This window comes from Hevea brasiliensis, chromosome 11 (genome assembly GCF_030052815.1).
Source record: "Hevea brasiliensis isolate MT/VB/25A 57/8 chromosome 11, ASM3005281v1, whole genome shotgun sequence".
NCBI classification, from domain to species: domain Eukaryota; kingdom Viridiplantae; phylum Streptophyta; class Magnoliopsida; order Malpighiales; family Euphorbiaceae; genus Hevea; species Hevea brasiliensis.
Genome location: NC_079503.1, coordinates 3204417 through 3231104, shown reverse-complemented (window position 1 = coordinate 3231104; position 26688 = coordinate 3204417). Strand labels below are relative to the sequence as shown.

Here is a 26688-nt window from a genome sequence, read left to right as displayed (position 1 = left end):
TAATTAATTTAAAATATCATTTATATAATTTATCCGCGACGCAAAGAATGGGTAATGCCAATTGTAATTCATGGGCGAAGCATGACACGACCCCATTACTCGGTGAATGGTGATGCGGCACGTTTCGTAAGCAGATGTCAGATGTGATATGTATCCCTGCGCGAAGCCACAGCCTATTATGGCTGGGGATCTTAATTCTTGAACCTGTGGAAGAATAATGACCATTCATTTGACCGAAATCTTCTATGTTTTCTAAGTTGACATTTTTTTTAATAAATATTCTCAGTTGACATTATTAGATACTAATTCGTCTCTTTGGAAGGAATTAGGCCACGCACAGATGCCAAAACAATCATACATGATCAAGAGTATTTAATTATATATTTACCACCAATTATTCCTCAATTTAAATTTTTATAACAGGATGGTTTATAGATTTTAATTTATAATATAAAATTTTATGAATATTTTTTTATTTTAATTTTTAATTTAATTCAGTCATAAATTTTAAGAAATTTCGATTTTTAATTTGATTTGATGGTTTTAATAAAAACTATTAAAATTATTGAGCTGACTCAAGGAGGTGCCATAAAGCCCAGCTTTATTGATCATTAATCAGGCCCATGCAGCTTCAGTAAGATGACCCCATTGGGCTAAACAGAAGATCTGCTATCTCATGTTTTTGTTTCGTGTAGCCCAACTTGGTGGAAGTTGGCCCAATGGGAATTTCTTCAAACCTTGTGGGCTGGCCGCAGTTCTTTCTGAAATTGCCTTTGTTTTCCTGGAATTGTTTATTCCTACTGCAGATAGGAAAAACCAAGCAAACAAACGCTGCGTTTGCGATTGCCCTGGAGATGGAGAGTGTAGACAGGTGGAAGACTCTCGTGCACCCAGTCCCATCCTACGGCCAATCGAATCTCCAATTATAATATTGATAAAAAAGGCTCTCACTTAGCTCGCTCGCTTCACTCCACAGCCAAGCACCATACAAGTGTAGCTTTATTCTAATTCCCATATTCTCCAATACAAAAAATTGAATCCCTATCTCTCTCTTTCTTTCTCTCTCTCTCTTTCTAAATCTACTGCAAATAACAGACACAGGAAGAGAGTCTGGTATTAAATGGTGAGGATAATACCTATGGCCTCCTCAGTTCGACCTTCTCTCTCTTCATTCATGCTCTGTAATACCAGTTCTCGTTCATCTCTTTCCGTCTTTCCCTTCACTGCTTCTCGCAGATTCGCTTTTCTCGGCAGTGGTAAACTCCCTCTCTCTTTCTGTTTTCTTTTATATAAATAACCTGCTTCATTTCTGTAACTCTGGTTGCTTTTGTTGCTTGGAAATGGAGATTAGGCACCGGGGTGGGAAGTGCTTTTTATTTTATTTTATTTTTCTGGATTTTATTAGTTATCTGATCATGAATTCCATTTTTGTGTAATTATGAGCCTTTTTTATTTTTTGTATGCTTTGCCTGTTATGAATTTGGACAAAATCGCCTGTAAAAGGAAATTATGCACATAACAGTACCACTTGACCACATTGTCACTTCCTGATTTAGTGGTGTCACATTGCAGCTGCGTTGCGTTTTGTTTTAGAACTGCAATTATTATTATTATTATTATTATTATTATTATTATTATTATTATTATTATTATTATTATTATATCAAGGGGTTATTCTCCACAGACTTGGAAAGTCTTGGGCCTTCGGACATGTTGTGCCATACTTTGTGCACAGGTAGGATGGGATGCATTCACAAACGTGTAATTTTTATATGTTGTGCAGCTGTTCCACAATCACAGTTCTTTGGCTTGAAAGCTTCTAAACCTTGGAGAGGAGAGAGTAGCAACCTTGGGGTTGCTGCAGCTGGAAACATTGGACAAGCAAGCACAATCGCCTCCCAAGAAAATTCTCTAGAGTGGGTCAAAAACGATAAGAGAAGAATGCTACATGTTGTTTATCGTGTTGGGGATTTGGACAGGACTATCAAGTATATTATGGCAAACTCAAGTGAACTTCCATTATTATATTACATGCTATTTTTGTCTTTAAATGATGGCAAGTAACTTAACAGATAAACACAAATTTCTGGTGACTACAGATTCTACACAGAGTGTCTAGGAATGAAGCTTCTGCGGAAACGTGACATACCAGAGGAGAGATATACAAATGCCTTTCTTGGATATGGACCAGAAGATTCTCACTTTGTCATAGAACTCACTTACAGTAAGTTATAGTCTACCAGAGTACCGCTTAGGTTTGCTAACCTTTATAATTATCTGATCAATTAGCTTCTACAGCACTGTTATCATTAACAAGTACAGCGTTTTTTTTTTCTTTTTAATTTCTTTTATGATTTCTGGAATCACCATCACTGAACAATGTACTTTATGTTGTAAATATTTATGTTTAATGCTGCCAGATTATGGAGTTGACAAATATGATATTGGAACTGCATTTGGACATTTTGGAATAGCAGTTGAGGATGTAAGTTCCTTTGTTTGAAGATTCATTTTTTGTTTTAGCTTTTTCAATTTGAGGTACGTTTCATTTGATGATCTATTGTTACCTTGCTGTCCGTAATTTCCTTATCCTTGGTTACATTTATTAGACTGTCTGCTGGTGTGTTGGCCTATAACAAACATGAATTGGGTTTCATTAGTCTGATTTTTTTTATTAGGTTGCAAAGACTGTGGAGCTCATAAAGGCTAAGGGTGGCAAAGTAACTAGAGAACCTGGTCCTGTTAAAGGTGGCAGTACAGTTATTGCATTTATTGAAGATCCTGATGGTTATAAGTTTGAACTTTTGGAAAGGGGTCCTACACCTGAGCCCCTTTGTCAGGTCATGCTTCGTGTTGGAGATCTTGATCGTTCTATAAATTTTTATGAGAAGGTGAGTTATTACGGATGGGACCAAGCAATTTTAAACCTTTAACTACTGTCACCTGTGCTATTTTGGTTTGTTTACTCAGATTATGTCATGTAAATGGTATTCAATTCACGTCTTTTTTTGTGATTTAGGCTTTTGGCATGGAGCTTCTTCATAAGCGGGATAATCCAGAGTACAAGGTGATTTGTCTTCAATTACAAAATGAATGTATTCAACATACTTAATGAGAAATTCACAAGTTCCTCATAAAAGGAGAAACAAGAGAAAAGTTGGGATTTATGAAGTTAGTTTCGCTAATGCCCCCGCCTAACATTTTCACACCTTATCTTTTACTCACCAACCAATTTGAAACATAAAAATAACCTTTTCTATGAAAATGCATACGTTGCACAGGCCACAGAAATATTAGGGAAATTTGAGAGGTTTTGGGCTTCCATGGGATATCTTTCAGAAGGCTCACTACAAAGAAATTTGCTTTAAATAACAATGCATGCTACTAGCACAGGAGACACATTTAGAAATTTGTTGTACTTCTATTATAACTTAATTCTCTTGTATGCGCAGCTAATTCCCATGATATTTGAAGTTTTTCTCTCACTTGTGACAAAATTGTCATTACAACTTGGTCTTATATTTCAGTGAAATATGGATGGTTGTCTTGCATTTTTCTGGACTGATTTATATCATTAAAGCATGTTTGTTTGAAAGCTGTTTTTACAGTGCAAACTGAAATATTCCTTTCTCGGCTGTTATTAGTATACCATAGCAATGATGGGTTATGGTCCTGAAGACAAAAGTGCTGTGCTGGAGTTGACATACAACTATGGGGTCACTGAATATGACAAAGGAAATGCATATGCTCAGGTAGTGACTTTTGCCTTGCTAGCATTGATAATTTTTTCCTTCTATGTGTTTTTCTCATGATATGAGCTCTGTTTAATTGTTTATGTGCAACTCTATCTAATTTGTGAATCCTCAATGAGCCTATTAGCACCATACTAAATGAAAATAATTGATTTATTTTGAAGTAACAATTCCATTTAATTTCATCTATTTGGACCTGTTTCTTTTATCATAACAGATTGCAATAGGCACAGATGATGTCTATAAAACTGCTGAAGCAATCAAATTGTTTGGTGGGAAGATTACCCGGGAACCTGGACCATTACCTGGCATAAACACCAAGATAACTGCATGCTTGGATCCTGATGGTTGGAAGGCGGTATGCTTTCAAGATTTTATCTTCATTCTTGTTTCAAATGCAAATAGTTTACCCTTACAAATTAAATTACTCTTTAACACAATGTTACTAAATTGAAAAACTTGATTGTTATTCTTTACCACAAAATTTATTGATGGCTACATGAACTGTTGAGAGTAAATAAGTTCAATCCGAATATTTAGTTGTAGGATTAAAACTGCTGATGTATGTGAATTTAGTGTGTGTGCGCGCGCGCGCGCGTATAGCATCAATTTCAAATCTCCCTTTATTTAAAATTTTCGCCTATAGGTAAGGATGTGAATTTGATACATTCATTTTACTGCATCTATTGTGGGTACATACTATGGTTGTGTAAATTCGTCAAATGTGGATCAAATTCATTATTATGGATAAAAACTTGTTTTAGCATGAACCAAATGCAACCTTATGTTGATTAGTTTGATCATTCATTTTGCTTCACATGAACGATGTGAGCTACTCCTAATGCTTGTATTGTTCCTTTAGCTTTGCTGTGTCTTTTCTCTACTATGCAGGTTTTTGTAGACAATGTTGATTTTATCAAGGAACTGGAGTGAGTTTTTAGAGGAGCATCACTATACCAAGCACCCAGCCCTAAAATTAAAATCTTGGGCCCAAATGATTGTGAAAATTTGTTGCCTGTGAGATAATGATCAAAATCCCATTTTGTAGATAAAATTATAGTCTCTTTCACAATTAACGCAGCAATAAAAATCTAGCCGGGAGCTTTGCAGCAGTGAAGGAAATTAGAGATACTAGTGTATCTGTTCAATTATCTTTCTCCATTTCTTTGATGAAAAAAAGTATTCTTGCTAAAAGCTCATGCTTGAGCAGCTTGTTTGAAACAGCTTTGTGAGTATGCATAATGATTACCTATAAATTTGTGTTGTAACAAGTTCGTTCTGGTAAAGGAGTTATTTTTCTCAAGCTCATTTCACAAAGAAATGCTCAGATAGACGTGATTGATCTTTTTGCTCCTTCCACGGAGATCTCAATTGCATCAAATCAAGTTCTTCACTCTTCAGAGCAGTGTTATGTATTCGACATTTTTTTTTTTTTTTTTACAAAAACCTCATTAAAATAAGAGATTATTCAATACATTCAAGAGTATTAAATAATAGTTTTTCTTTGTAGTTATTTTTATGTAAAGTCTTTTATTAATTAAGGAAAATGAAAATATATATTTATGAGTGAAGAAGTGTTACTCTAGCTACATGATATGTTTGCAGCGCGGCATAATCTAATTATCCACTGGCTGTGAATAGAAAGGGCACGTGCCGGTTTAAGATGAGAGAAATCATTAATGAAAGGCACATATGGGGGATGCTTCCTTAGGCTATGTCTTTGGCTTGGTGGTTTGGATCTGGTTCGGAGACAGGTTACAAGGAAGGCGACTCAGGGATAGAGTGTTGGCGTTGATATTTGTGTCTGTTAGATGAGATTGAAATGCCATGACTTCTGCTCTCTTTTTCTCTCAAGTCAATGGCTTTGAGTCCTGTTTCCACTGGGAGACGTGTCGCCTGATTTCATGGATGTAGAGTTATGTATCTTTAGATGGTTTGGCGTTGGGAGATGTCTATCCTTTCGCAGTTGTTCTTCTATTTCATGTCTTTGGATTGGATTACTTCTGCTTGATGCCCGATAATGGTGCTAAGTTTGGTAGCTTCCTGGCTGTCTGCTCAGGAATGTATATGCATTAGGAGTGCTTAATAATTTACCTAAATATTCCTATTTTAACATTTTAAATATGGTAGGGAAATCCCATTAACCTAAGAATTAAATTTATAATTAAATAATCTTTATAATTTTTAAAATCAACCTTATCAGTCTATTATCAGGAAAATAAATTAAAAGAATGTTTAGTTATTTAGTTTTAATGTGCAATTTAAATGTCTTTTTTAATTTGTAAATCAAATTAAAAATAAATAATTAGAGTGTTTGATAAAGCAATTTAAAAGATACTTTTAAAAACTTAAGTGTTTTAGTTAATAAGTGTTTAAAAATAATTTAGTTTGTTAAAATAACAAAAAGAGCAGGTGTTATTTTAAAATTTTAAGTAACTGAGAGTTTATTAAAATGAGAATAATATTGATATTTTTAACATAATATAGTAAAAAAATAATTTTAAAATAAATAATTAATTAAAAATGTATTTTACTTATAAATTTTAATTTATTTGAAATAATTTTTTAATTTATAAATCAAATAAATACTAATTTATAAATAATTTTAATTTAAAAATGTGACTGTTATTCTATTGTCAAAGACCCATTAAAATATAATATTATTTTAATTTTTTTACTTTAAAAAATAAAAAAATTTAATAATGAAGAAAAAGTATAAGGTCTAACATATGATTCAAATACATGCATTCTAACTTATATTCACGTAACTGTAGGATCTCCACCATATTTATTTACTAGTCAATTATATAATCATATGAATATAATTATGAATTATATAGATTTATTCATAATTTAAATATTTCCCTTTAGATTTATTCATAATCTTAATGCATACCTCATTGTTCCATAAAAAAATTAAGTAATAGTCTTTTTAAGAATGTCAATTAAAAAGATAATACACTATTATTTAGTACACACACTTCTCATTACCGTTTATGTATTTTATTTTTTACATCTAATGGACATAAAAATTTAGCTATTTATAAGTCATAACACATTTTAATAAATAGTTGTATCATGTACATAACTATAAAAAAAAGTTGCATATATCTTTTAACAAAATAATTACATCAGTTGATATATCTAACTAATAAGAAGAGTAGCATCATTTTATGTAGTTAAATCTTTTAATCAATATATATGATTTTTAAATTTCGTCATATTTTAACAATGCACCTAACTTTTAAATTTTCTCATTTTTTAGCAATGTACATAACTTTTAATATCATACTTTATTTTAAATTTTAAATTTAATGAATTCAAATTGACCCATTAAATCTGTTATTATGCTTCTTCCTCCTCATCTCCTTCTCAATTTTGCATCAGCCAGTAGCCATTAATTGTATCAAATGTCATCTCTTATAGGTATTTTCACAAACATTTTAAACAAAATAATCATAGGTATTAGACTAACAGATATAATTGAAATAAAAATGATAGAAACCTAATCTTAGCTATTTTAATTGCAACAAGAATCACATTAAAAAAATAAATAAAGCAATTTCATCTATCAGAAGACAAAATTAGAGTATTAATTAATTCATTAATTTTAAATTTACTTAATTTTTTTTTCAAAACACAGGGCATTTAATTGGCTTTAATAGAAAAGGATTATGTATTTAATTTTGACAAATAATAAGGACTTAATAGTAATTTACCGAAAAATAGCCCTTTTGAGTTTTGCCAACTATAAATGGCCATGGCGATGACGGAGCTGATGTTAAACCCTATAGGCATAAGCAGTTAGACGAAATGAGAGACGAGAAAGAAGAAGTAAAGATCACGGAGAAGAAGAAGAAGAAGAAGAATAAGCAGAAGCTGAAGAATCAAGAAGAAAAACAAAATGAAGGAGAAGACAAGAACACAGTGAAGGAGGAGAAGGATACCAAAGAGAAAGCTCAACCACAAATTAACAACAAGAAGAGGAAACGCAAGGAAGTTTTCCCTTTCGGCAATTATAGAGGCTACTATGGCTATCGCGTAATTTTCTTCCCTAACACCTACTTTCATCTTCTTCCACCATTTCATTTTTTTTTTAATTTATATATATAATTTTTGGGTGATCTTTGGTTAAGATATTTGTATCGTCTATTTGTAAGTAATTTAGGGTTTTTATGATTAAAGTGTATGTTCTGATGGTGAATGAATGATGCGTCAGATTGGTCAAGACATGGACGAAGACCCTCGACTTAAGGTTTTTAAGGAGGAATGGTTTCAAGGCAAGGATTGCCTCGATATTGGCTGCAATAGTGGCATTGTTACTATACAGATTGGTAATCGATTTATCGTTTCTACTTGCATTTGTTTTTTTAATTTTTTGATTCCAGGAGTTTTATTTCTTCACCCGTTTTGTGCTTGTTCATATGTCAACACTGCCCTCTCTTTCATACGGATGTATTGAAGGCTATAAGTGCAAGCATTTCCCCCTTTTTGGAATCTAAAATTTTATAAGAATTTAATTCAATTGATTTAATTCTAGAACTCAGTTCTTTTTAACTTAAATGATTTGGAAATGAAAATTCAATTATTATTATTAACTTTAAAAAAAATCATTTTCAAAGAAATAGAAATCAAGAATGATTGTGTGATTTTCTTGTAAATGATTTATTCCAAACGAAGTCATTGGGAACACTTAGTGCTAATTGTTGTCTTTTTTTTATATTTTATTATAGTGGAAGCAATGAGTATTCTTTGAGCTTTATACTTCTCGTTTGATGAAAGTTCGTGTCCATATTTAACAATCAGCAATACTGCTGCCTATATTTGCTCCAGTACTAATGCTTTAGAAAACTTTTTTTTCCTGATATTTTTAGCAATGAAACTTCATAGTTCAACTGGAAGTTGGTATGTTCTAAATAATGAAATTCTATGTTGAAGTTGAAGTTAGGGAAGAGCTGGAAATTTTCATGTTTGTTTAAATTACATTTCTTTTGGTGCATTGTTGATTAATTTTGACGAGTTATGTGAGGTAATCGTGGAATTTGCTGGCTCCCCTTATTTGTATGTAGAACAATTTTTGGCTTATAAATTATAGCTAGTTTAATATAGACTACAATGGTTTTTTTAATCTTTTTTCTACAGCAAAAAAGTTTCATTGCCGCAGAATCCTTGGGATTGACATTGACCCTGGTAAGACTCTTGTTAAGAGTCCATCATCAAATAAAGATTCTAATTTAAATTGTGGTTGCACTTAGTAAAAGTTAAATATGCTTTTGTTGTTTGAAAATGTTTAGTATTTTGGGAAAAACTTTTTCTCTTTTTTGGTTTGCATTGTTCCATGTAAATTTTGAACAGATTGGCTCAGATAATGCGCATACTAACATTTCTTATGCTAATTTTGTGTATTTGTTTATTTCCAGATCGAATTTCAGATGCATATTGGCACTTGAGAAAATTTGTGAGAGTGGAACATGTTGGGAAGAGTAGTACAAAGGCTTCCACAGTGGAGGTCACAGAGAAGGCAAATGATTCAGAGCACTGTACAACTTCATCATCAGCTAAAGAAAAGGAGCTTGCAAAGGACGGTTTGCATTCTGCGGAAAGAGATCTATTTGATATAGTTTCTTTCCGAAAAGAGAATTTTGTTCAAAGTTGGTGTCGGCCAGAGGAGCACTATGATACAATTCTTTGGTAAGTTCCTATTTGTGTGTGTGTGTAAGAGTGTGTGTGTGTAAGAACATGTTTTTGATTATTGACTGCTGATGTCTTTGTTTCAAGCTCTGTTAAAGGCCTAAATGGATGAGTTAAATTTTTTATTATCTTGAAATTTATGATAAAATTGCAGGTGAATAAAAATGAATATGTTGAAAAAACTTCCTAGCGATAATGTATTTGATTTATCCAGATCAAAATACCCTCTCTCTCTCTCTCTCTCTCTCTCTCTCTCTCTCTCTCTAATGTTTTTGTGTGGGTCCCTCTCAAAATGATTTGTGCTATTAAATCTGCCTGAAATTCCTCCTAAAACATTTAGAAACTGGTAATCTGGTATAGCGGGTGTGTTATCACATTACAGTCGTGTCATGTGTTTGCATTTTTAGGAGACCTTGATGGAATTTGTCAATTTGGTGCAGTAGAGTCTAAACGATATATGATGAGGTTCAATGACAATGTGTTTTCAGCCTCTAGACATGCTAATTTACAACTTTGTTTCTAATTTTGTAGTATGAAATGTGTTGTCTTAATAAAGCTTTCTTTGAGAACAATATCATGACGAAAATTATTTTGCTGATCTACTCATCTCCCTCCCCAAAATATGTTCGCTTGTTTAAGCTGAATAATCTCCAGGTCCTGGGATTATGCAGCTCTTCAGGCTTGTTCCATTTGATGAAAGCATCTTGTTTCCGGTAGCTTGGTAGAACTATTCTACATAAGCAGTTGTTAATCATCATTTTCAATGTTGTATAGAATAATGCATTTGAATATGCTTGTCTAGCATTTGTTCTTATTGTGAGCATGTGGTGTAATAAACTCGCCCCTTGAATTGCAGCTTGAGTGTGACAAAGTGGATTCATTTGAACTGGGGTGACGATGGACTGATTACTTTGTTTTCAAAAATATGGAGGCTTCTTCGTCCGGTAATTAAACTTATTTATTATTTTATAGTAAATATTATCTTAAATATTTATTTACTTTTTATTCTTATGTTAAGCAGGGTGGTATTCTAGTGTTGGAACCTCAACCTTGGCGTTCATATGAAAATAATCATCTCGTCTCTGAGGTATTAATAATTTTCCTTCACAGATTATTGCATACTTGCATCATATCACTTTCCTACTTTCTTCAGATGATAAATTATTAATCAGGAAGGTTGTCTGAATCTCTTGTATATGCAGCAACCATGCAATGATAGACATACGTGACGATAGTACACTAGAACTGACATCGTCTTTTAGGTCTCTAAAGGCTTCTTTGCTCATTTTGAAACACTGTTGTGGAAACAATCACAAACATATTTAGTTGAGCTCCTGTTTGCAATTACTTATCACTTTTTCCCTAGAACTAGAGGATACAGACCCTTATGATCATTGTATTTGACATAATCATTCCAGTTTTTCAGTGTTTTTGTTGTCCTTGAGTCCCTTTTATGGTTGAGATAGTTTACTAAGTCATTATTTCCCACGTGCAGACAACTGCAAAGAATTATCGATCTATCATATTCCGTCCCAAATGTTTCACGGAAATTCTTTTAGACAAGGTATGTATTTGGAATTCATCATAGTAAACATGGTTAGATATTTCAATAATTGCAGTGTAGATCCTTTGGTGATATTTTGAATATTGCAGATCGGATTTAGAAAGGTCGAGGAAGTCACTTCAGCCTTGACAGGCAGCAAAGTTGGATTTGATAGGCCAATTTTTGCATACCACAAATGACTACCCCATTGAAAGCTGCACTATAAAATATTACATTTGTGCTATACGGTTGGAAGCAGCATGTTTGACGACCTGAATGCAAATATTAGTGGGCTTACAAATTTGAGGGGCATTTCTACTGCAATTTTGTATTTTTGGCCGAAATTTCTGTTTACACTGCTAATTTATGTGCCAAAAGTGTAAATTTATCCTTCTCCACCCACATCAATTTGATGGACCTGATAAATTAGTATGATGTAAAGAATGTCCGTAAGTTTCTGAGGTTTGGCAAATCTGAATGTTAACAGAAGATTAACAGGAGTGAAGCAGAGGCTTCCGTGCTCAATTGAATGAAACCTAAGAAATTATGTTACAGAAGCCATCTGCATGGAACGGCGCATCCAGTTATCCATGTAGGAAGTTCATGCCACATCATGCAAGTACAGAAGATTCTAATTAATCACAGTGAACAATCACCAGAGACCTTTGCATTCAAGTAAACGAGATCATGTCTTACTAAATTCAGAATATTGTTTTCGCCTTTGTAGATGCCCAGTTATCAAATTCAAGTTGCATATCTAATACATGCTCCATTTAAATAGCAACAACTCGAAATAGCAAACCTTAGCCCTGCAACATACAACAAATGCGTAGCAATTAGCAGTCGCATCTACCCAAGCTCGATTTCCATCTCTGATTTTCTCTCAAGCATGAACAAATGCACACCATTCAATGGTCAAATCCCTAGTTTCCAGTGGCTACCATCTCCGACTAGATCACCGACACAGCAACCATGAATCATAGCGGCTAATATCACAAGCAACAAGGAGAAGAAACTGATCCCAAGAAAGTAAAAGTGAATCAAAATTATCCGTACGGAGAGGAGCTCCAGTGGATAGATGAGATGCAGAACATCATTAGCAGCCTGCCTTATTATAGGTGGAGCGCATTAATCACTGGTAGTAAGCCCAAATGGAGTATGGACTTTATCCCAAACTCCGGCAGTATCCTACTCTTTAACATTGTCATGTAGAGGGTTGAGATCGAAGCACTAACAAAGCTAAAATTTCCCAGTAGAGAGCGATCATCACACTAATCAAGTATATTGAGATCATCAAAGCATGACTGAAGGCCTCATTATGGAATTCCAATCAAGTACATTGAGAAATGACAAGTTGACAACAGACTGCTGATACAGCTACCATGATATTCATTACAAGTAGCTAAGGATTCCAAGTCTAGACTAACCATCATACCAAACAATATGACATGCTCTGAAGTCTCATAACAGAATTCTTGAAGTACATAAGTAACTACTCAAGCACAGAACTGAATGAAATCCCAGACTGCCATGCTTTCAGAAGTCCAATTATTTTCACTTACCTGACAAAACTAGTGCTTGAAGACATCTTCAAAGAACAATGTCAACTGGTCCACGCTGAAGATAACTTCCATCCCAAACACAAATATCTGCAGAATATCACCCGATGGCAAGCAATTTCCTTGGTAAGCTAATGAATAATCCAAATAAATGAAGGAAGATCTCACTACTCATCCCCCATCCAGCAACAATCACAAGCAGCTGCAAATCAAATCACACGATTACCAAAATAATGTTGCTTACTTGAATTTTGCAGTATCATCAGATAAACAAGCTTGAATGGTAATTCTTCATCTTAAGTTCTTGGCTGCATAACACACAGGCTAACTTCTACTTTGAATAACCAATTCCATAGTTTCTCATTAAACCAAGTATGCAATAGTCAATACAACTGCGCGCACACACACGGGCAACCAGCAGAATTTTGAATACACATAAAACAATGGCACCAAAATTAGTATCATTTTAACACCTTTTTCCCTGTTGATATTTAGGCAGCGTCTTCCTAGATGAGCAGCCATCGACAATCCAGAACTATAGGTATTATGGACTTCAAATGCCATCCCTGCATGATAGCCCCCTGTTATATTCGTTCCATCAAACAATGCTGTAGGAGAAAAAGAATCCTGCAAGTTACAAACCATGAATCGACAGTTGGAAGAATTACTAAGAATTGCTATACAATATAATATTTGAATGCTACATGATCATCTAACCTTACACGTCTAGATGACAATACTTAAAAAAATTTGACAGTTAGATAAATTCTCATCTTCAAGTCAAAAACTTGTATAATTTAAGGGCATTATTTGAATTGAAATATTAAATAAAAATGGATGTCAAGCTAAAAGAAAAAAAAAGGACTCTTAACATTCCTTCATGAGATCTGTAAAGAGGGAATTAGACAGGTACATTTTATGTTAAATGCAGCCATGAAAACCAAGGAGGGGGACAAAAAAATCTCAGAATATTAGGGTCAGAAATCATATTAAATGATCATTTTCATTGCTATAATAGGTAAAAGCAGCATTTAAATACAGAGTCAGAAAATTGAGGCAACAGTTATGTGATCTTCCAAGAAAGCACAATATATGTATAAGAAACATAGTTTTTGTTATCTCAGCACAATTAGAAAATGACCTAGTGAAAATGGGAGAAGAGAAGCACATTTGAGGGTTGGGAAATCAATGAAAAATTACATATAAAAACACATTAGGAAAACCAGATGATTTTTAAAAAATTTTGGGTGACCCACTGTCTACATGTATATTTTAATGCATAGAATATGAGCAAACTTTACTAATATATAAAATATATATAATTGGATCTCCTTGAGCCGTAAATTTTCTGTGTAAATTAAGCTTCTGAAGCAATGAACAATACATGATCAATGCCCAGTCAGCAAACAAATATCAACATAATTTAGAAATTTCTCTTGTATCATAGGTAACCACGGGGACAACAATGTGTAACCATGAATTTTAAGCATCACAACTGTTATAATACTGTTTACATTACAATATGGAACTGTCAGTGATTGAAAAGAAAATGCTCCTGGGAACACCAAAGCCCAATACCACATCAAAATAGTAAGAACACGCCATGAAATCAGAACCTTAGTGAAGCCAATTTTTTTAAAAAAATGCTGTCAACAACAACCATTTGGCAACACGGAACTGTATCATCTAGTGAGAAGATGGGGGAAGGGGGCAAAAGCTTCACATTAAATGGAACCATAAATACAGTATTTGTATGAGTTATTATGACATCTATGTACATAACAAGGGACCAAGACTTTGGGTAGCCGGCATTCCATACCAACCAATGTGTTTGTAGTCATCTTAAGAAAAAAATTATGTGAGCTGCTTTTCATAGAGGAACAAAGCACATTGGAGCCCCTTAAATGCATCACTGGAAACTTCTTAACAGATAAATAGCAAAAAGAGTGACACCAGTCACCAAAGGTTTTGCTGCCTCCAACAGATGTATCACTAGAATCTTCTTGATTAGATCGTAGCTAAAACATAATATACAATAAAAGTCAACCATAATGTTAAAGATGACAGTGTAACAGCATTCCCAACAATAAGGAAGAATCCCACTTTACATACTACTGATGTATGGCAAGAGAAATTACCATGCTAATCACTTTGCAGAATGAATGCGTTGTAATGATGAAATTCAGCTACTTGAAGGACCAATTTTGCTGCTGTGTCCTTGAGCAGGATTTGCAGGTTCAGTGGGCAAAACAGGCTTTGGGGCATTTCTTTTTGAGGTCCCAGCAAGTGAAAAGGAAGTGGAAGGGATGTGTGCATCAGTTACAGTCTACAAAATAAAAATTTCAGGCCACTGGTTTTCTGTAGTTTTGATGAATTGCAATTTGGCATTATAAAGCAGAAATGGCATTACACATTCCAAGGTCGCAACAAAAACTCCACAAGAAAATAAACTTTTCTTCAAGAAAAAATCATCTTCCAACTGACAACATATTTGTAAATAGAAGTGAAATTCTGGAATCTAACAATCATATGTTCTTCCTCAATTGGAAACATAGCAAGACTTACATTCTTATCAACATGATTGTCAGAGCTCAAATTCTTGCCCATTGCTGATTTGAATTGCATGCGTACACCAGGACCATTAGATCTCATGATGTCAGAGGAATATTGAGCATTGTTGCTTCCTGCAATTTAGAATGAGTCATTAATTTCTTTTTCAAATAATAGTGACAATGATAATCAAAATTTAGCATTCAACAAAGATCCATGCATATGTGCTTCAGAATTGTTAGGCTTGTTCCGAAACCTTCTTTCCCATACAGCTTTGGTAACCTTAAAGTCACATCAATGTCAACAACCCACAGCCTGGAAATTAAATATACGAGTAATTGCTGAGTTCTGGAAAAGGCAACATCATTCTCATTCAACCATCCAATTATAAAAAGTTAACAATTAACTAATATATGCTTATATCCCCACAATCAAGGTGAAGTACTTGGTCTGTTTTCCAGAGAAAGGTAACACCAACAAAAGAAAAAGAAAGCACATCTCTCCCATTCGTGATCCTATCCCACACCTGAACGCCACTAATGTTTTATTTAAGCAATACCAATACTGTGAAATTTACATCATTATCAACTTATAAGAAGTTTGAATACAGAAAGTACAACCAAATTTAAATTTCAAATAATATTGTCTCAGCAGTCAACTTATTTAACTTCTGAGACTTTTACTTCTACTTGTGAGCAAGTTAATCAAATTACAAGATTCACTCGTTGAAATTCACATAGTGCATTAGCAGCATCTAACCTGGAGGGTTCTCCATATCTGTTGGCACTATATGGCTACTACTTGCACCAGGAACCGGCTGTAACATGTAAAGATTCAACCTTGTTATAATTAATGCTAAAATATCAGTTTTAAACCATAAAAAGTACAACATTTTTTACAATGGAAGCTCATAGAGCTAAAAAATGGATACCAAATGCAATCTTGGAACAAATATATATTACTGACAAAAGGCGGCTCGCCATGGAGGAAGAAAATAAAGTAACAAAAGATGCAAAGATACTAACAGATGAACGAGGTTGACTTCTACTCTTTTGTGCCTGCTGATATTTTATGATAGTCCAATCAAATACATAATCAAATTCATATCCTGCCACAGAGAACAAAAGGGGAAATTACATTAAAATATAGACATAGATTTAAATGCCCCCCGGCCGGCGCCCCCCACCCACCCCCCCCCCCCTCCTTTTTTTCTCCTCTCTACCTCCAATGTTCTATTGATGGCAAGAATTAGTTAACCGATACCTTCACGGGCAAAGAGATCGCGAAACAGGCGCTTCAAGAATCCATAATCAGGACGCTGCTCAAATGTCAGTGAGTGACAGTAATGTAGGTATGATGCAAACTCCACTGGATGAGATTTGCATAGAACCTGAAAAACACGAGATGCATTTTTAATTGAACTCAACAAAATGACTTCTTCAAGGCATGCCTAGATAGTAAGCAATCACCTCAATAGGAGTTGATAATTTCTTTTCGCAAATTTTGTCATATTTCTGCTTCTTTGTGGCAGCTTTCAAACCCTGCCACGGAAGGCTGCAGATAGAAATATTCAAGTCAGCTTACAAAAAAAAAAAAAAAATCCCACAACCCAAAACATAAGGACTTCACCTGGAATAAATCATTTGCAAGAAATAAATTCAATTGAATTCTCACACAATCATGCTTCATTTATATTTCTTTGAAAATGAATTCTTTTTAAAGTTAAAAAGAATTAAATTCTTTCATCCCAAATATGAAAATTGATCAAATAATCAATTGAATTCTTGTAAAATTCTAGATTCCAAACAAAGGGAAGCTAATGGAAGCCTCGTCACTTTGACTATCCACCACTTCAACTTAAGTCATAGTTAAGGCTAAGAGACATGTATAACTGGCATTGTTAGTAAAATTAAAAGAAATCCAGTACCTTCCTCTAAGAAAATATAACAGTACATAGCCAAGTGACTCCAAATCATCACGCCGGCTTTGCTCTGCAACAAAATCAACAGATGAGGTCAGACAAGGGCTTGTATTAATCTTAAATATACACGCAAAGAGAGAAACATGGATATAGATATAATAGAGGGATAGATATCAGAAAGCTAAATATAATATTTCCTTTGCTTACCAATTCCAAGGTGAGTATTGCAACTTGCATATCGTGCAGTTCCTGTCAAGTTTTTGTTCTCCCTGCAAAAGATGATGAAAATTGAGTCCTTATATGTCAAATATGTTTTACCCTCCCTTCAGGATATCCATTAAAACTAAACTAATATCACAACCCAAAATGTAAGCAGAAGCACAAAAGTAACCCACGTCTTATGGGAAAACAAAAAGTAAATTTAACAAATTAAACTGCAAGACTTACCTGTAAAGAATATGGCGATTGGTTGTGGCATCTCGATATCTTTTTGCAAGGCCAAAATCAATTATGTAAACCTGGAATGTAAATATAAGCACGAGAGAGTAAATACTCCATAACAAATAATCAAAGTCCATTGACATTTGACAAAGAAAGAAGACATCACATAATCATCACCTGATTCGCTTTCCGACCAAGTCCCATGAGGAAGTTATCAGGTTTGATGTCTCTATGAAGAAATCCTTTAGAGTGCACGTATTCTATCCTTGTAATCTGCAAGAAAAATAAAGAGCTGGGAATAATACTAAATTTGATTGCCAACAGGAAGTGTGTCAAGTATTTCTTACCATTTGATCAGCTAACATCAAAACTGTCTTGAGCGAGAACTTCCTCCCACAGTATACAAACAGGTCCTCAAGGCTTGGCCCCAGCAAATCAAGGACCAGTACATTGTCCTCCCCATCAAGACCAGACCATCTTGTGCCAGGAATACCACCTACAAAATTGGACCCAGAATTAGCAAACTCAATCCACCTTACTTACCAGAAAGTGCCATAATAATAACGAGTAATGCGGCATACTGCCTCCTTGAAGCAGATTGTACAACTTTGCTTCATAAAGCAATTGCGGGTGCTTTGTTTTACTGTTCTCCTGTGAAATACACAAATAAATCATGATCAATTATATAAAATTTACTTCAGTAAGCTCTAACCACAGCTACCTCCAACTACTACAGTAGCCTAGTGATCAGATTATCACGATCCCTGCAAAATTTAAAACAGCTCAAAAATCAAATGAAATAATGATAAGAGAAACTTACGATCTTAACAGCAACGATCTCAAACGTATCGATATGAGTAGCTGCAAAATTAAATTAAATAAAAATGACAAAACAGCTAGAAACACACAATAACAGTAACAGTCGCAATCAAAAGCTGCAACTGACCGAGAAAGATTTCACCAAACGATCCACTGCCGATTTTCCTGCCGAGCTTGTACTTGCCGCCGACGATCCGTTCCATGAGCTCTCAATCTGCTGGTATGAATCGATGGACTGGATCGAAACTAAGGACCATGAAAGAAAAAGAGGAACATATATAAGGATCGTTTATGATCTAGTAGGAATTGGAGTGAGATTGACGAGAAACAGAAAGAGACTTGGGCTCTCTGGGAAACTGAAACCACACAGAAATAAGGAGCACTTGGGCAACAGGCGATGGGACGAGGAAAAGGAGACGTGGCTGCTTGCTATGAATTTGTCAGGATAAAGAAGGAAATTTAAGGGGTAGTTTTGGGATTTGGGTTAGGTGACGGTCCTTTGACGTTTTGCCTGGTGACAATTTTGTCCAGGCTCAGAATCTTTTAGTTTTAATAAAGAAGATGAAAATTTGGAGTTTTTTAAAAGGGTATTTTTGGGAATTTGGTTATTTAATTGGCAAGTGTTATATGTTTGGTGGCGGGGTAATCTGCGAGTGCGAGTTAAAAATAAAACCTGGCCAGCGGCGTCCGGGTTTATTCCATAAGGTTGAGGGCGTCAGTCTGTATGTGAGAGAAAAATTGTCACCAATAGAATCTTGCCGCGTAGGAAAAAGGTTAAGAGCGGAGAGATGTTATTGGCTAAATCAAATAATAAAATAAAAACGGCTGTGAGACGTTTGGGACGCCCCAAGGGCTGTTTTGGGCGCGGATGGCATGATTGCTGTGAGTTTGCTAGCAGTCATCCATGAATGGAGTGGCCTACAAAACATGCATACAAGGAAAAATCCATTTTGGTGTCCTCGACGGCTCAACTTTTCGTGTTTTTATTAACTTTTCTTTTAATATGTGTAAAATATGTCATTTAATATAAATTAGTCTTTTTATGTGAATAAATTTAGTAATTATTAAATTAATGGCTTCTTTTATAAAAACGAAAGTTTAGAAAGCAAAAGTGGATAGAATTAGGGGAGAGCAGTTTTCAGTTTAAATCGAATAATTGAATTAAATTAATTAATTTAGTTCAATTGATTTGATTTTAAAATTTAATTGGTTTGATTCGATTTATAATTTTAATAATTTTAATTAATTGGTTCGATTATTTTCATAAAAAAATAAAAAAAACCGAACAGAACCGAAATTATTAATATATATAGGGAATAAAAAAAACGAATCAAATTAAATCGATACGAATCGAATCTTACTGAAATAAATAAAAATCGTACCGAACCTTAAGATTTTTGAGTTTTGATTTCTAATTTTTTTTATTTTTATGTTTTTATTATTTAGATTTAATGTTAAAAATATGAAATTTTATAAATTTTGGTTTGATCGGTTTAAAATCGAACCGAACCGATATTTATCGGTTCGATTCGGTTCGGATTTCTCTTATCAATTGGTTCAGTTCGATTTTTAAAATTTTTTTATTTTCGATTTTTGGTTTTATCGGTTCGGTTCGGTTTGCACACCCCTAGATAGAATTAAAACGAGATTAAAATCTATATGGAAAGAAATATGTTCATTTTTTTATATTTTTTTATTAAAAAAAATGAAGTGATTTGTATATTTTTTATGCTTAATTAAAAAAAAAGTTAGGAGAGAAAATTATTAAATTTTTATTATTGTAATCCATATTTAATAAATAAATAAATTAATACTGTTTTTACTCTTTTCTATTCAATTTGAGGAAAAAATAAAATGGCTCAAAATTTATACAATTTTTTTTCTTTTTCTTTTAATTTTTTACAGAAGAGGAAATTTGAGGGCCTCTTTACTTATTAAAAACTGAAGTAGTTTTTTTTAAAAAATTTCTAATAAAATTAGAAAATATAATTTTGCATTCAAATATATCAATTTTCCAAATGGTGAATTAAAAAAACTAATTTTTTCAAATTTTTTAAAATTTAAATAAAATTTATAAAGAATTTTAAGTTATTTTCTGCTGCTTTCTTCTAAAACAAAAGTCATATTTTGCAAATTAAAAACAACAACTTTTTTATAATTAAAATTATATTATAACTTTTCATAATTAAAATTGATTACTTTTTTAAAAATATTTATTTATAATAATAAAAAATAATATTATTATTATAAAAAATAATAACACACACTAAAATAATTTTAATAGTAAAATGAGTTTTAAATATATTTTATAATGATTTATATATTTTAATTATGAAATATATTAATAATATTTTTTCAATTTTTTGAATTAAAAAATTAGTTTCTATTATTGAGAGTTTAATGCGTTTTTCATACTTTTCATGGAAAATAGAAACTAAAGTTTTTTTAGAAAAAATAAAATAAAAAATTATTTTTTCCAAATAAAAGGAATTTAATTAATATTTATATAGAAATATACATATAATCAATTAAAATATATATAATAAGTGCATAAATTTAAAAATAAATATTTAATCTAACAATTATTAAATTAATTCTCATATAATATCGAGCTTATAAGGTCATATCTATTAAATTAATTAATAATATTAAAAATATCAATGTGAATGTTATTATAAATTTATAGAAAATATTAGAAAAAAGTAAAATTATGAAAATTATAAGTAAGGAAAAGAAAAATTATAAAAAATTAGTTATAAAAATATAATAAAAAACTATGGGTTATTTCATTGGGAATATGAATTCACTCTGAACTCTAGGAACTCTAGTTTTCATTGCTCTATTTAATCACCAATTTTTTGAATATCAGCCACAAATTTTTTGGGATTTCTCACATATTTTTGGGATTTCGTTGAAGAGAAATTGAAGGGGAAAAAAAATATTATTGTTCATTAGAAGAATTGACAAAAGACTTTGATTTGAGCGCTTCAAAACAATTGATTTCTTCTCCACAATAAAAGGCTCTAAACGGAGCGTATAACCAATACACTTGTATTAAAAAGAACCCAATGTCGCGAAAAAAAAGAGAGTAAAACACGCAAAAATAATAAAAATAGAGGGATTAAAAAGCAAAATGTGTCTAATGGAGTGGCTTCAAGGTGGTCTAAAAATATTAATTTGAAATTCATTTATCAACTTAACGGATTGATTTAGAATAAATTATTTTGTAAGAAAAATTTTTTAAAAATTCTTACATAATTATATATAAATTTTATTTTTTAATAAATTATTGTTTTAAATTAAAAAAATTAATTTTTTTTGTATTTTAAGTATGATAATTGATAAAAAAAATTTAATTAAATTAAATTCTTACAAAATTATAGTTTCCAAACATGAAAAATAAATTCTTAATCATTCAAATAAATTTTTAATGTGTTAAAAAATAATAATTCAGGAATTTAATTTGACTATAATGATTTAGTATTTCAAAATTATCCCTCAAATCGTCATATTTTTTTTTATATTATAAATAAAAAAAGTTTAAGCCCCCGGTGCTATGTGGGTATTTATATATATATATATATATATATAATTAATAAATAAAAAATATTAATATATATATATAATTAATAAATAAAAGATATTAATATATATATATAATTAATAAATAAAAAATATTTATGTTAAAAATGTATATAATTATATCTTTATAATAATATAAAATAATATTATACCTTATAATTATTAAAATTATTTAGTTAAATTTAATTAAAATAAAATTTTAATTATTCATTATATTTTATATTATTTATGTGTATATAATTTATTTTAAAATCAATTAATATTAATAATATAAATATTTTTTATTACTTATTATACTAAATTAAATAAAACATAGTTTAATAATAAAAAAATATTTATATAGAGTCTAGTTATAAAAATGAAAAGATAATTGTAATACTGATTAAAAGGAGTAGATTAATTAATCCATCTAAAAAGTCTCACTATTTTCTCATTGTAGTAGAAGTAATATATAAAAATAATGTATATGTGTATATATATATTGTTTTAAAATATTTTTTAATTATTAAAATAAATTAAAATATATTATAAATTACATTAGAGTTTAAGAGCAAAAAGACATTTCATTATTTATCTGTTACTTAGAAACTAAATGTATATATTTAATAAATTAACAATTTTAAATAGATATTATGAAAAGTTTATAAATATTAATTTTTAATATTTTTAAATAATAATAATAAAATAAAATTATTATAATGTGAGTTAAAATCTTACTTTTAAAATAGTGTTTATGACAAAAAAATAAAAAAGTCTCAATAAATATTGCTAAAATAAATTAACAATTCATTGTTTTATACCATGAAATTTCATTAATATAATATTAATGTATAAAATAAAATTTATTTTATTATAGAAAAAAATTATCTTAAAATTAATTTAATAAAGATAATAATAATTAATGTAAATTTAATAATTAAATAATTTAAAAATAATTAAAATGATAATAATAGAAAATAAAATAATAAAAATTGATTTAAATTTATATATGAAAACATGTACTATTCGCCCAAGCCTGCTCTACTCATCGCACGCGTCTGCATCCGGCATGGAAACGAAGTCGTTTACACGCCAAGCCACGCCAAAAAAGGCGGAGCTCCGAATCCACCACAATCCATGGACGTCGCCAATGACCGCGACGATGGCAAGAGATATAGAGAAGATAGTGGCAGTGGGCCTAGTCTGGGGAGCCACCAACGCCTTAATACGCCGTGGCGCTCTTCTATGGGACCAAAGACCCGCAAATTTTCTTCCTCTTCCCCAAACTCTCCAGGGCTCCACCAAAAGCTCCTCTCTTCAGTTAAAACCTTACGCAATGTTCTCTTATTTTGGCAGTACTAAATCCCTTTCTTGCTCAATCTCTCAGCATCTGCTACTTTCTTCGCTCTACTAAGCAATGCACCGATATCACTGGCTGTTCCCATCGCCAATGCCACAACTTTTACTGCTACAGCTTTGTTCGGAATGCTTTTAGCGGAAGAGACACGAATTGGGTTCGCTTTGTTGGTGCGGTTTTTATTGTGGTTGGTGTTTGGCCTTCTTCACTTCAATTTCTTGCAAAAAATGAGAGCTTTGAAGGAACTGTGTTCTTGCTAATTGAGCAATTCAATTCCAAGGATAATTGAAATTTTGTTGATGTCTACAATTTACGCCATTAATTAGTTTGTTAAATGGAATAGTTCTATTTATACTTCAGGATTGTGATGTTTGATTTGTGGGTCAGTTTCAGGGTAATAAAGTTGATAACTTTGCTTTGATTTTAATGTTGACTTAAGTGTCCTGATTTGCTTAGAATATTATGGTTACCTCATCTGGACAATCTATGTTCAATAGTTCTAAGTATTAGTTGCCCTGTTTGAAGATTTTGACACTCTAATCAAATTTAAGGGCAGAAGTTTGTATTATTCCATGCATTGCATAGTTCGTATTCAATCACTCTGTTCTATTAATTGAAGCAACTGAATGAAAGCAACAAATTTGCATAACTGAAACACCAAGGAAAGAATGAAATCAAAATGATTAGAACACGAAGAACCATGAAAAAAAAAAATCTCTCTGTTGTATGCAGGTAGTGGGAGAAAAACTGGAGCTGCTGTGTTATTCGTCTTCTTCTAGAGATCACATCAGGTCCCTTCATCTTAGAACTGTGGTTTAAAACATTCTGGTGGTATTTGTCCATTGAACCTTTTAAAATCCTTGCAGTAGTCATAGATCATGTAGTTATCTCTTACCCACTTCATCTGACCCTGCTTTGCATAACTTAACTGACTGTATGTCGGTGACGTCCACCAGTTAGCAGGTGTGTTGGAAGCGCATTGACTGATGCTAGCCGGTCCATTCCACTTGCAAGCCCTTGCCCTAAAAGTGCGGTATCTTGCTTTGAATGGTGCACTATTCCAGTCAATCTTAACCAGCCCGCCTCTAGTTGCCCAATTATCAGCATTCCATAGGCTTGAGTATGCCCTCATGCCTTGTTTGTTTGGATAAGCAATGCCCTCACTCTCGTAATTACGGAACACACGAATTGGCACACCGTCAACAAACCACCTGAAATTGCAGTGATGAATCTTAATGTTAGGTATCTTTTGGCTTCTAGATTAACTATAAACTGGATAGCTTGATTGGAGGGTTTAGTGAAATAATCTGGGCTTATCATTGCAACAAAACAATATTGTTTAAGGATTTACACAATGAGATAATAGCAACAAGAATATTAGTGGACTAGGTTAGTTTTATTTTGTTCTATAGATTTTGAATCTATCTTTCACCATACTGTCTTAGGTCTTAACAATGGGTTAAGGATGAAGTTATAACACAATGCAAGTTAGCTTCATAGTCTGCTGCTTACACAATTTCAGAAGGGTTCCAATGAATAGTGTAGTTGTGGAAATCGGCAGTTGGGTCAAACCAGGGGTAGAACTGCTGCTCCCTGCTGCCATTTCCTTGGGCATAGATGTTTGTGTGGATGATGTATGGCTGGCCTGAGACATTCCCCAAGAATTCGAAGTCTATCTCGTCATGTCTGTCCCCATTGGAGGATACCTGCACAAATTCAAAAGGAATTAAAGTACTTATAGTGTGATGCATGTATGGGCACTAGGGTGTTTTGCTTGTCTTTTCTCAGCAACTTCATCTAGACATGAATCTAGGATTGTGGTATCAATGGGATACTATTTTTGCAGTTTATATTTGCTAATAGCACAATTAAAAATTTTCCTGCTTAAGTGCCTGTTATCGTCTTTGAATGATCAAATTATGATGGAAGAAACAAATTTAGAAATGGAAAAATGAGGGATGGCGCATGTGTTTTTTCAAGCCCCGTACGTCTGTCTAATCACTGCACTTACATAGTAGGCAGTGACAGTTCCAGCTGAGTTTCCAGGTACCAACTTGATTAACATCTGAATGCTTCCAAACAGGAATGACCGCTTTGATATAATACCTGACCCTGAAATCCAAAGTAATTGCGTAATGTAAAGCTGATAACTGGTCTTATGATTGATTACCTTGTGCAAAATAACAAAGAACCTGAAATACTCATTTAACATACAATCTGATAGAATGATGATGTTGATCAGATTATTACCTGATGTTTGATCCAAAACAAGTTGAAGCTCGTCACCATTGCCCAGAACTGCAGAATGCTGAGCTCCCCAGTAGAAATACATGCTCTTGATGAAGTTGGCATCAACTGGACTCAGATCAAATGCTGTTAGGAAAACGAATAAAGCTAGCAACAAAGTTCGTGAACTCGCCATTTGTGAAATTTTCTTCTCTGCTACGTTTCTACCAAAACATTGGAGTCCAATCCCAGTGATTGTTCAAATAGTTTGCAGTCAGCAAATAAGCTTTGCCAAGATAAACTCTGGTTTGATAGTTCTTTTTTTAAAAAATTAGGTTCAAAATATGTAGACTATTTCAAGGTATTTGACATTCATATCAGAAAATATATTATTAAGAACAAAAGGTCTATGGTAGTTGGGAAGAAATATAATGCCTAGGCTAATGGAGGTCCCAAGTTATGCTGTCCATGAGGATGATGTCCACAAATAAGTGGGAAAGCCTACAATAGGTTGAAGAGTTCATAAATATATATATGTTTTTATATTTGATATTATATTACAGCTTTATATTGAATGTTTGTTGGGAATGTTAATGGTAACAGGATACGAGGAATGAAGGTTTGGAGATGGGTTGAGCCCAGCTGGGACGCGGTTGGAGTAGGAGAAGGGCAAATGTCGTGCGCAAGACTAAATACGCAAGGGGGAGAGAGCTGGACCAGCTGTGTTCTGTGAATTGTAATATGAACGTGCACGCCCCTGAGGATTGAATTAATAGTTAGCTGTTAGTCTTGGCATTTATATATGGTGTTTCCATTTGGCGACCTCCCCTTCCTCTGCTTTTTTCCTCAACATGAAGCCGCCTTCTGGGAAAGTGTCATGGAAGAAATTAACTAATTGCATGTTCAGATGCATCAGCAGCTGTCTGATAATAGCTGCACTTTTCAGTTTGATAAGGTTTGCTATTTTTTTAAAATTTTTTTAAGTAAACAAAGAAAATGTTTAGATCAGGTAATATTAAGGAAACGCTATACAATAAGAAACCCTAAATTCTCGATGCTGACCCTCTTTATCTATTAAAGGCAAGGGGCTCAGCGGTATTGATGTTATCTCTGTATTTGTCGTTAGCCCCAGGGGTGAGTAGATTTCGGTTCAAACCGAAAAATCGAACAGAACCGAATTAATTCAGTTTAATCAGTTTGGTTTTAAATTTTAATCGGTTTGATTCGGTTTTATAATATAAAATTTTCGGTTATTTCAGTTCGGTTCG

General features: G+C 32.7%; 4 protein-coding genes across 5 annotated transcripts; 2 read left to right on the top strand and 2 right to left on the bottom strand.

The window, feature by feature from the left end:
• The first annotated feature begins 840 nt into the window (after window positions 1-840).
• Window positions 841-5055, top strand: LOC131168745 (probable lactoylglutathione lyase, chloroplastic). Of its 2 annotated transcripts, XM_058129672.1 has the most exons (9): window positions 865-1256; window positions 1784-1988; window positions 2100-2224; window positions 2421-2485; window positions 2679-2891; window positions 3020-3067; window positions 3645-3752; window positions 3970-4110; window positions 4644-5055. In XM_058129672.1, exons 1-9 carry the CDS (start codon window positions 1121-1123, stop codon window positions 4683-4685), a joined length of 1083 nt encoding a protein of 360 aa, XP_057985655.1. In that variant the 5' UTR covers window positions 865-1120; the 3' UTR covers window positions 4686-5055. The 2 variants fall into 2 exon arrangements, with proteins under 2 accessions (XP_057985654.1, XP_057985655.1); XM_058129671.1 differs by lacking the exon at window positions 4644-5055 and having other exon boundaries at window positions 841-1256; window positions 3970-4268.
• A 389-nt stretch (window positions 5056-5444) lies between these two features.
• LOC131170615 (probable RNA methyltransferase At5g51130) lies at window positions 5445-11484 on the top strand. The gene is made up of 10 exons (XM_058130087.1): window positions 5445-5558; window positions 5667-5787; window positions 7492-7793; window positions 7972-8086; window positions 8895-8942; window positions 9173-9443; window positions 10300-10387; window positions 10465-10530; window positions 10939-11007; window positions 11097-11484. Exons 1-10 carry the CDS (start codon window positions 5445-5447, stop codon window positions 11184-11186), a joined length of 1284 nt encoding a protein of 427 aa, XP_057986070.1. The 3' UTR covers window positions 11187-11484.
• A 172-nt stretch (window positions 11485-11656) lies between these two features.
• Window positions 11657-18643, bottom strand: LOC110648435 (casein kinase 1-like protein 3). Its single transcript, XM_021802658.2, has 15 exons — window positions 18404-18643; window positions 18278-18318; window positions 18039-18108; window positions 17805-17953; window positions 17635-17730; window positions 17464-17534; window positions 17224-17285; window positions 17023-17086; window positions 16565-16649; window positions 16359-16485; window positions 16121-16203; window positions 15855-15912; window positions 15111-15229; window positions 14684-14871; window positions 11657-14563 (listed from the first exon to the last, which is right to left on the bottom strand). The coding sequence occupies exons 1-14, from the start codon at window positions 18477-18479 to the stop codon at window positions 14728-14730; spliced, it is 1245 nt and encodes a 414-aa protein (XP_021658350.2). The 5' UTR covers window positions 18480-18643; the 3' UTR covers window positions 11657-14563; window positions 14684-14727.
• A 5136-nt stretch (window positions 18644-23779) lies between these two features.
• Window positions 23780-26072, bottom strand: LOC110648434 (probable xyloglucan endotransglucosylase/hydrolase protein 26). The gene is made up of 4 exons (XM_021802657.2): window positions 25445-26072; window positions 25206-25306; window positions 24707-24900; window positions 23780-24405 (listed from the first exon to the last, which is right to left on the bottom strand). Exons 1-4 carry the CDS (start codon window positions 25614-25616, stop codon window positions 23997-23999), a joined length of 876 nt encoding a protein of 291 aa, XP_021658349.2. The 5' UTR covers window positions 25617-26072; the 3' UTR covers window positions 23780-23996.
• Window positions 26073-26688: the final 616 nt, after the last annotated feature.

Excerpts from the sequence above, each read along its gene's own strand:
- LOC131168745 (XM_058129671.1), top strand. The coding sequence starts at position 1,121 with ATGGTGAGGATAATACCTATGGCCTCCTCAGTTCGACCTTCTCTCTCT. Across the intron at positions 1,989-2,099 it reads GATTTGGACAGGACTATCAA|ATTCTACACAGAGTGTCTAG; the intron begins GTATATTATGGC and ends TGGTGACTACAG. Across the intron at positions 3,753-3,969 it reads AAGGAAATGCATATGCTCAG|ATTGCAATAGGCACAGATGA; the intron begins GTAGTGACTTTT and ends TTATCATAACAG.
- LOC131170615 (XM_058130087.1), top strand. The coding sequence starts at position 5,445 with ATGGGGGATGCTTCCTTAGGCTATGTCTTTGGCTTGGTGGTTTGGATC. Across the intron at positions 5,788-7,491 it reads CGATAATGGTGCTAAGTTTG|TTTTGCCAACTATAAATGGC; the intron begins GTAGCTTCCTGG and ends AGCCCTTTTGAG. Across the intron at positions 11,008-11,096 it reads CGGAAATTCTTTTAGACAAG|ATCGGATTTAGAAAGGTCGA; the intron begins GTATGTATTTGG and ends TGAATATTGCAG.
- LOC110648435 (XM_021802658.2), bottom strand. The coding sequence starts at position 18,479 with ATGGAACGGATCGTCGGCGGCAAGTACAAGCTCGGCAGGAAAATCGGC. Across the intron at positions 18,109-18,277 it reads AGATCGTTGCTGTTAAGATC|GAGAACAGTAAAACAAAGCA; the intron begins GTAAGTTTCTCT and ends TGTATTTCACAG. Across the intron at positions 17,286-17,463 it reads AATCGCCATATTCTTTACAG|GGAGAACAAAAACTTGACAG; the intron begins GTAAGTCTTGCA and ends CATCTTTTGCAG.
- LOC110648434 (XM_021802657.2), bottom strand. The coding sequence starts at position 25,616 with ATGGCGAGTTCACGAACTTTGTTGCTAGCTTTATTCGTTTTCCTAACA. Across the intron at positions 25,307-25,444 it reads TGTTTTGGATCAAACATCAG|GGTCAGGTATTATATCAAAG; the intron begins GTAATAATCTGA and ends TTTGGATTTCAG. Across the intron at positions 24,901-25,205 it reads GAACTGTCACTGCCTACTAT|GTATCCTCCAATGGGGACAG; the intron begins GTAAGTGCAGTG and ends GAATTTGTGCAG.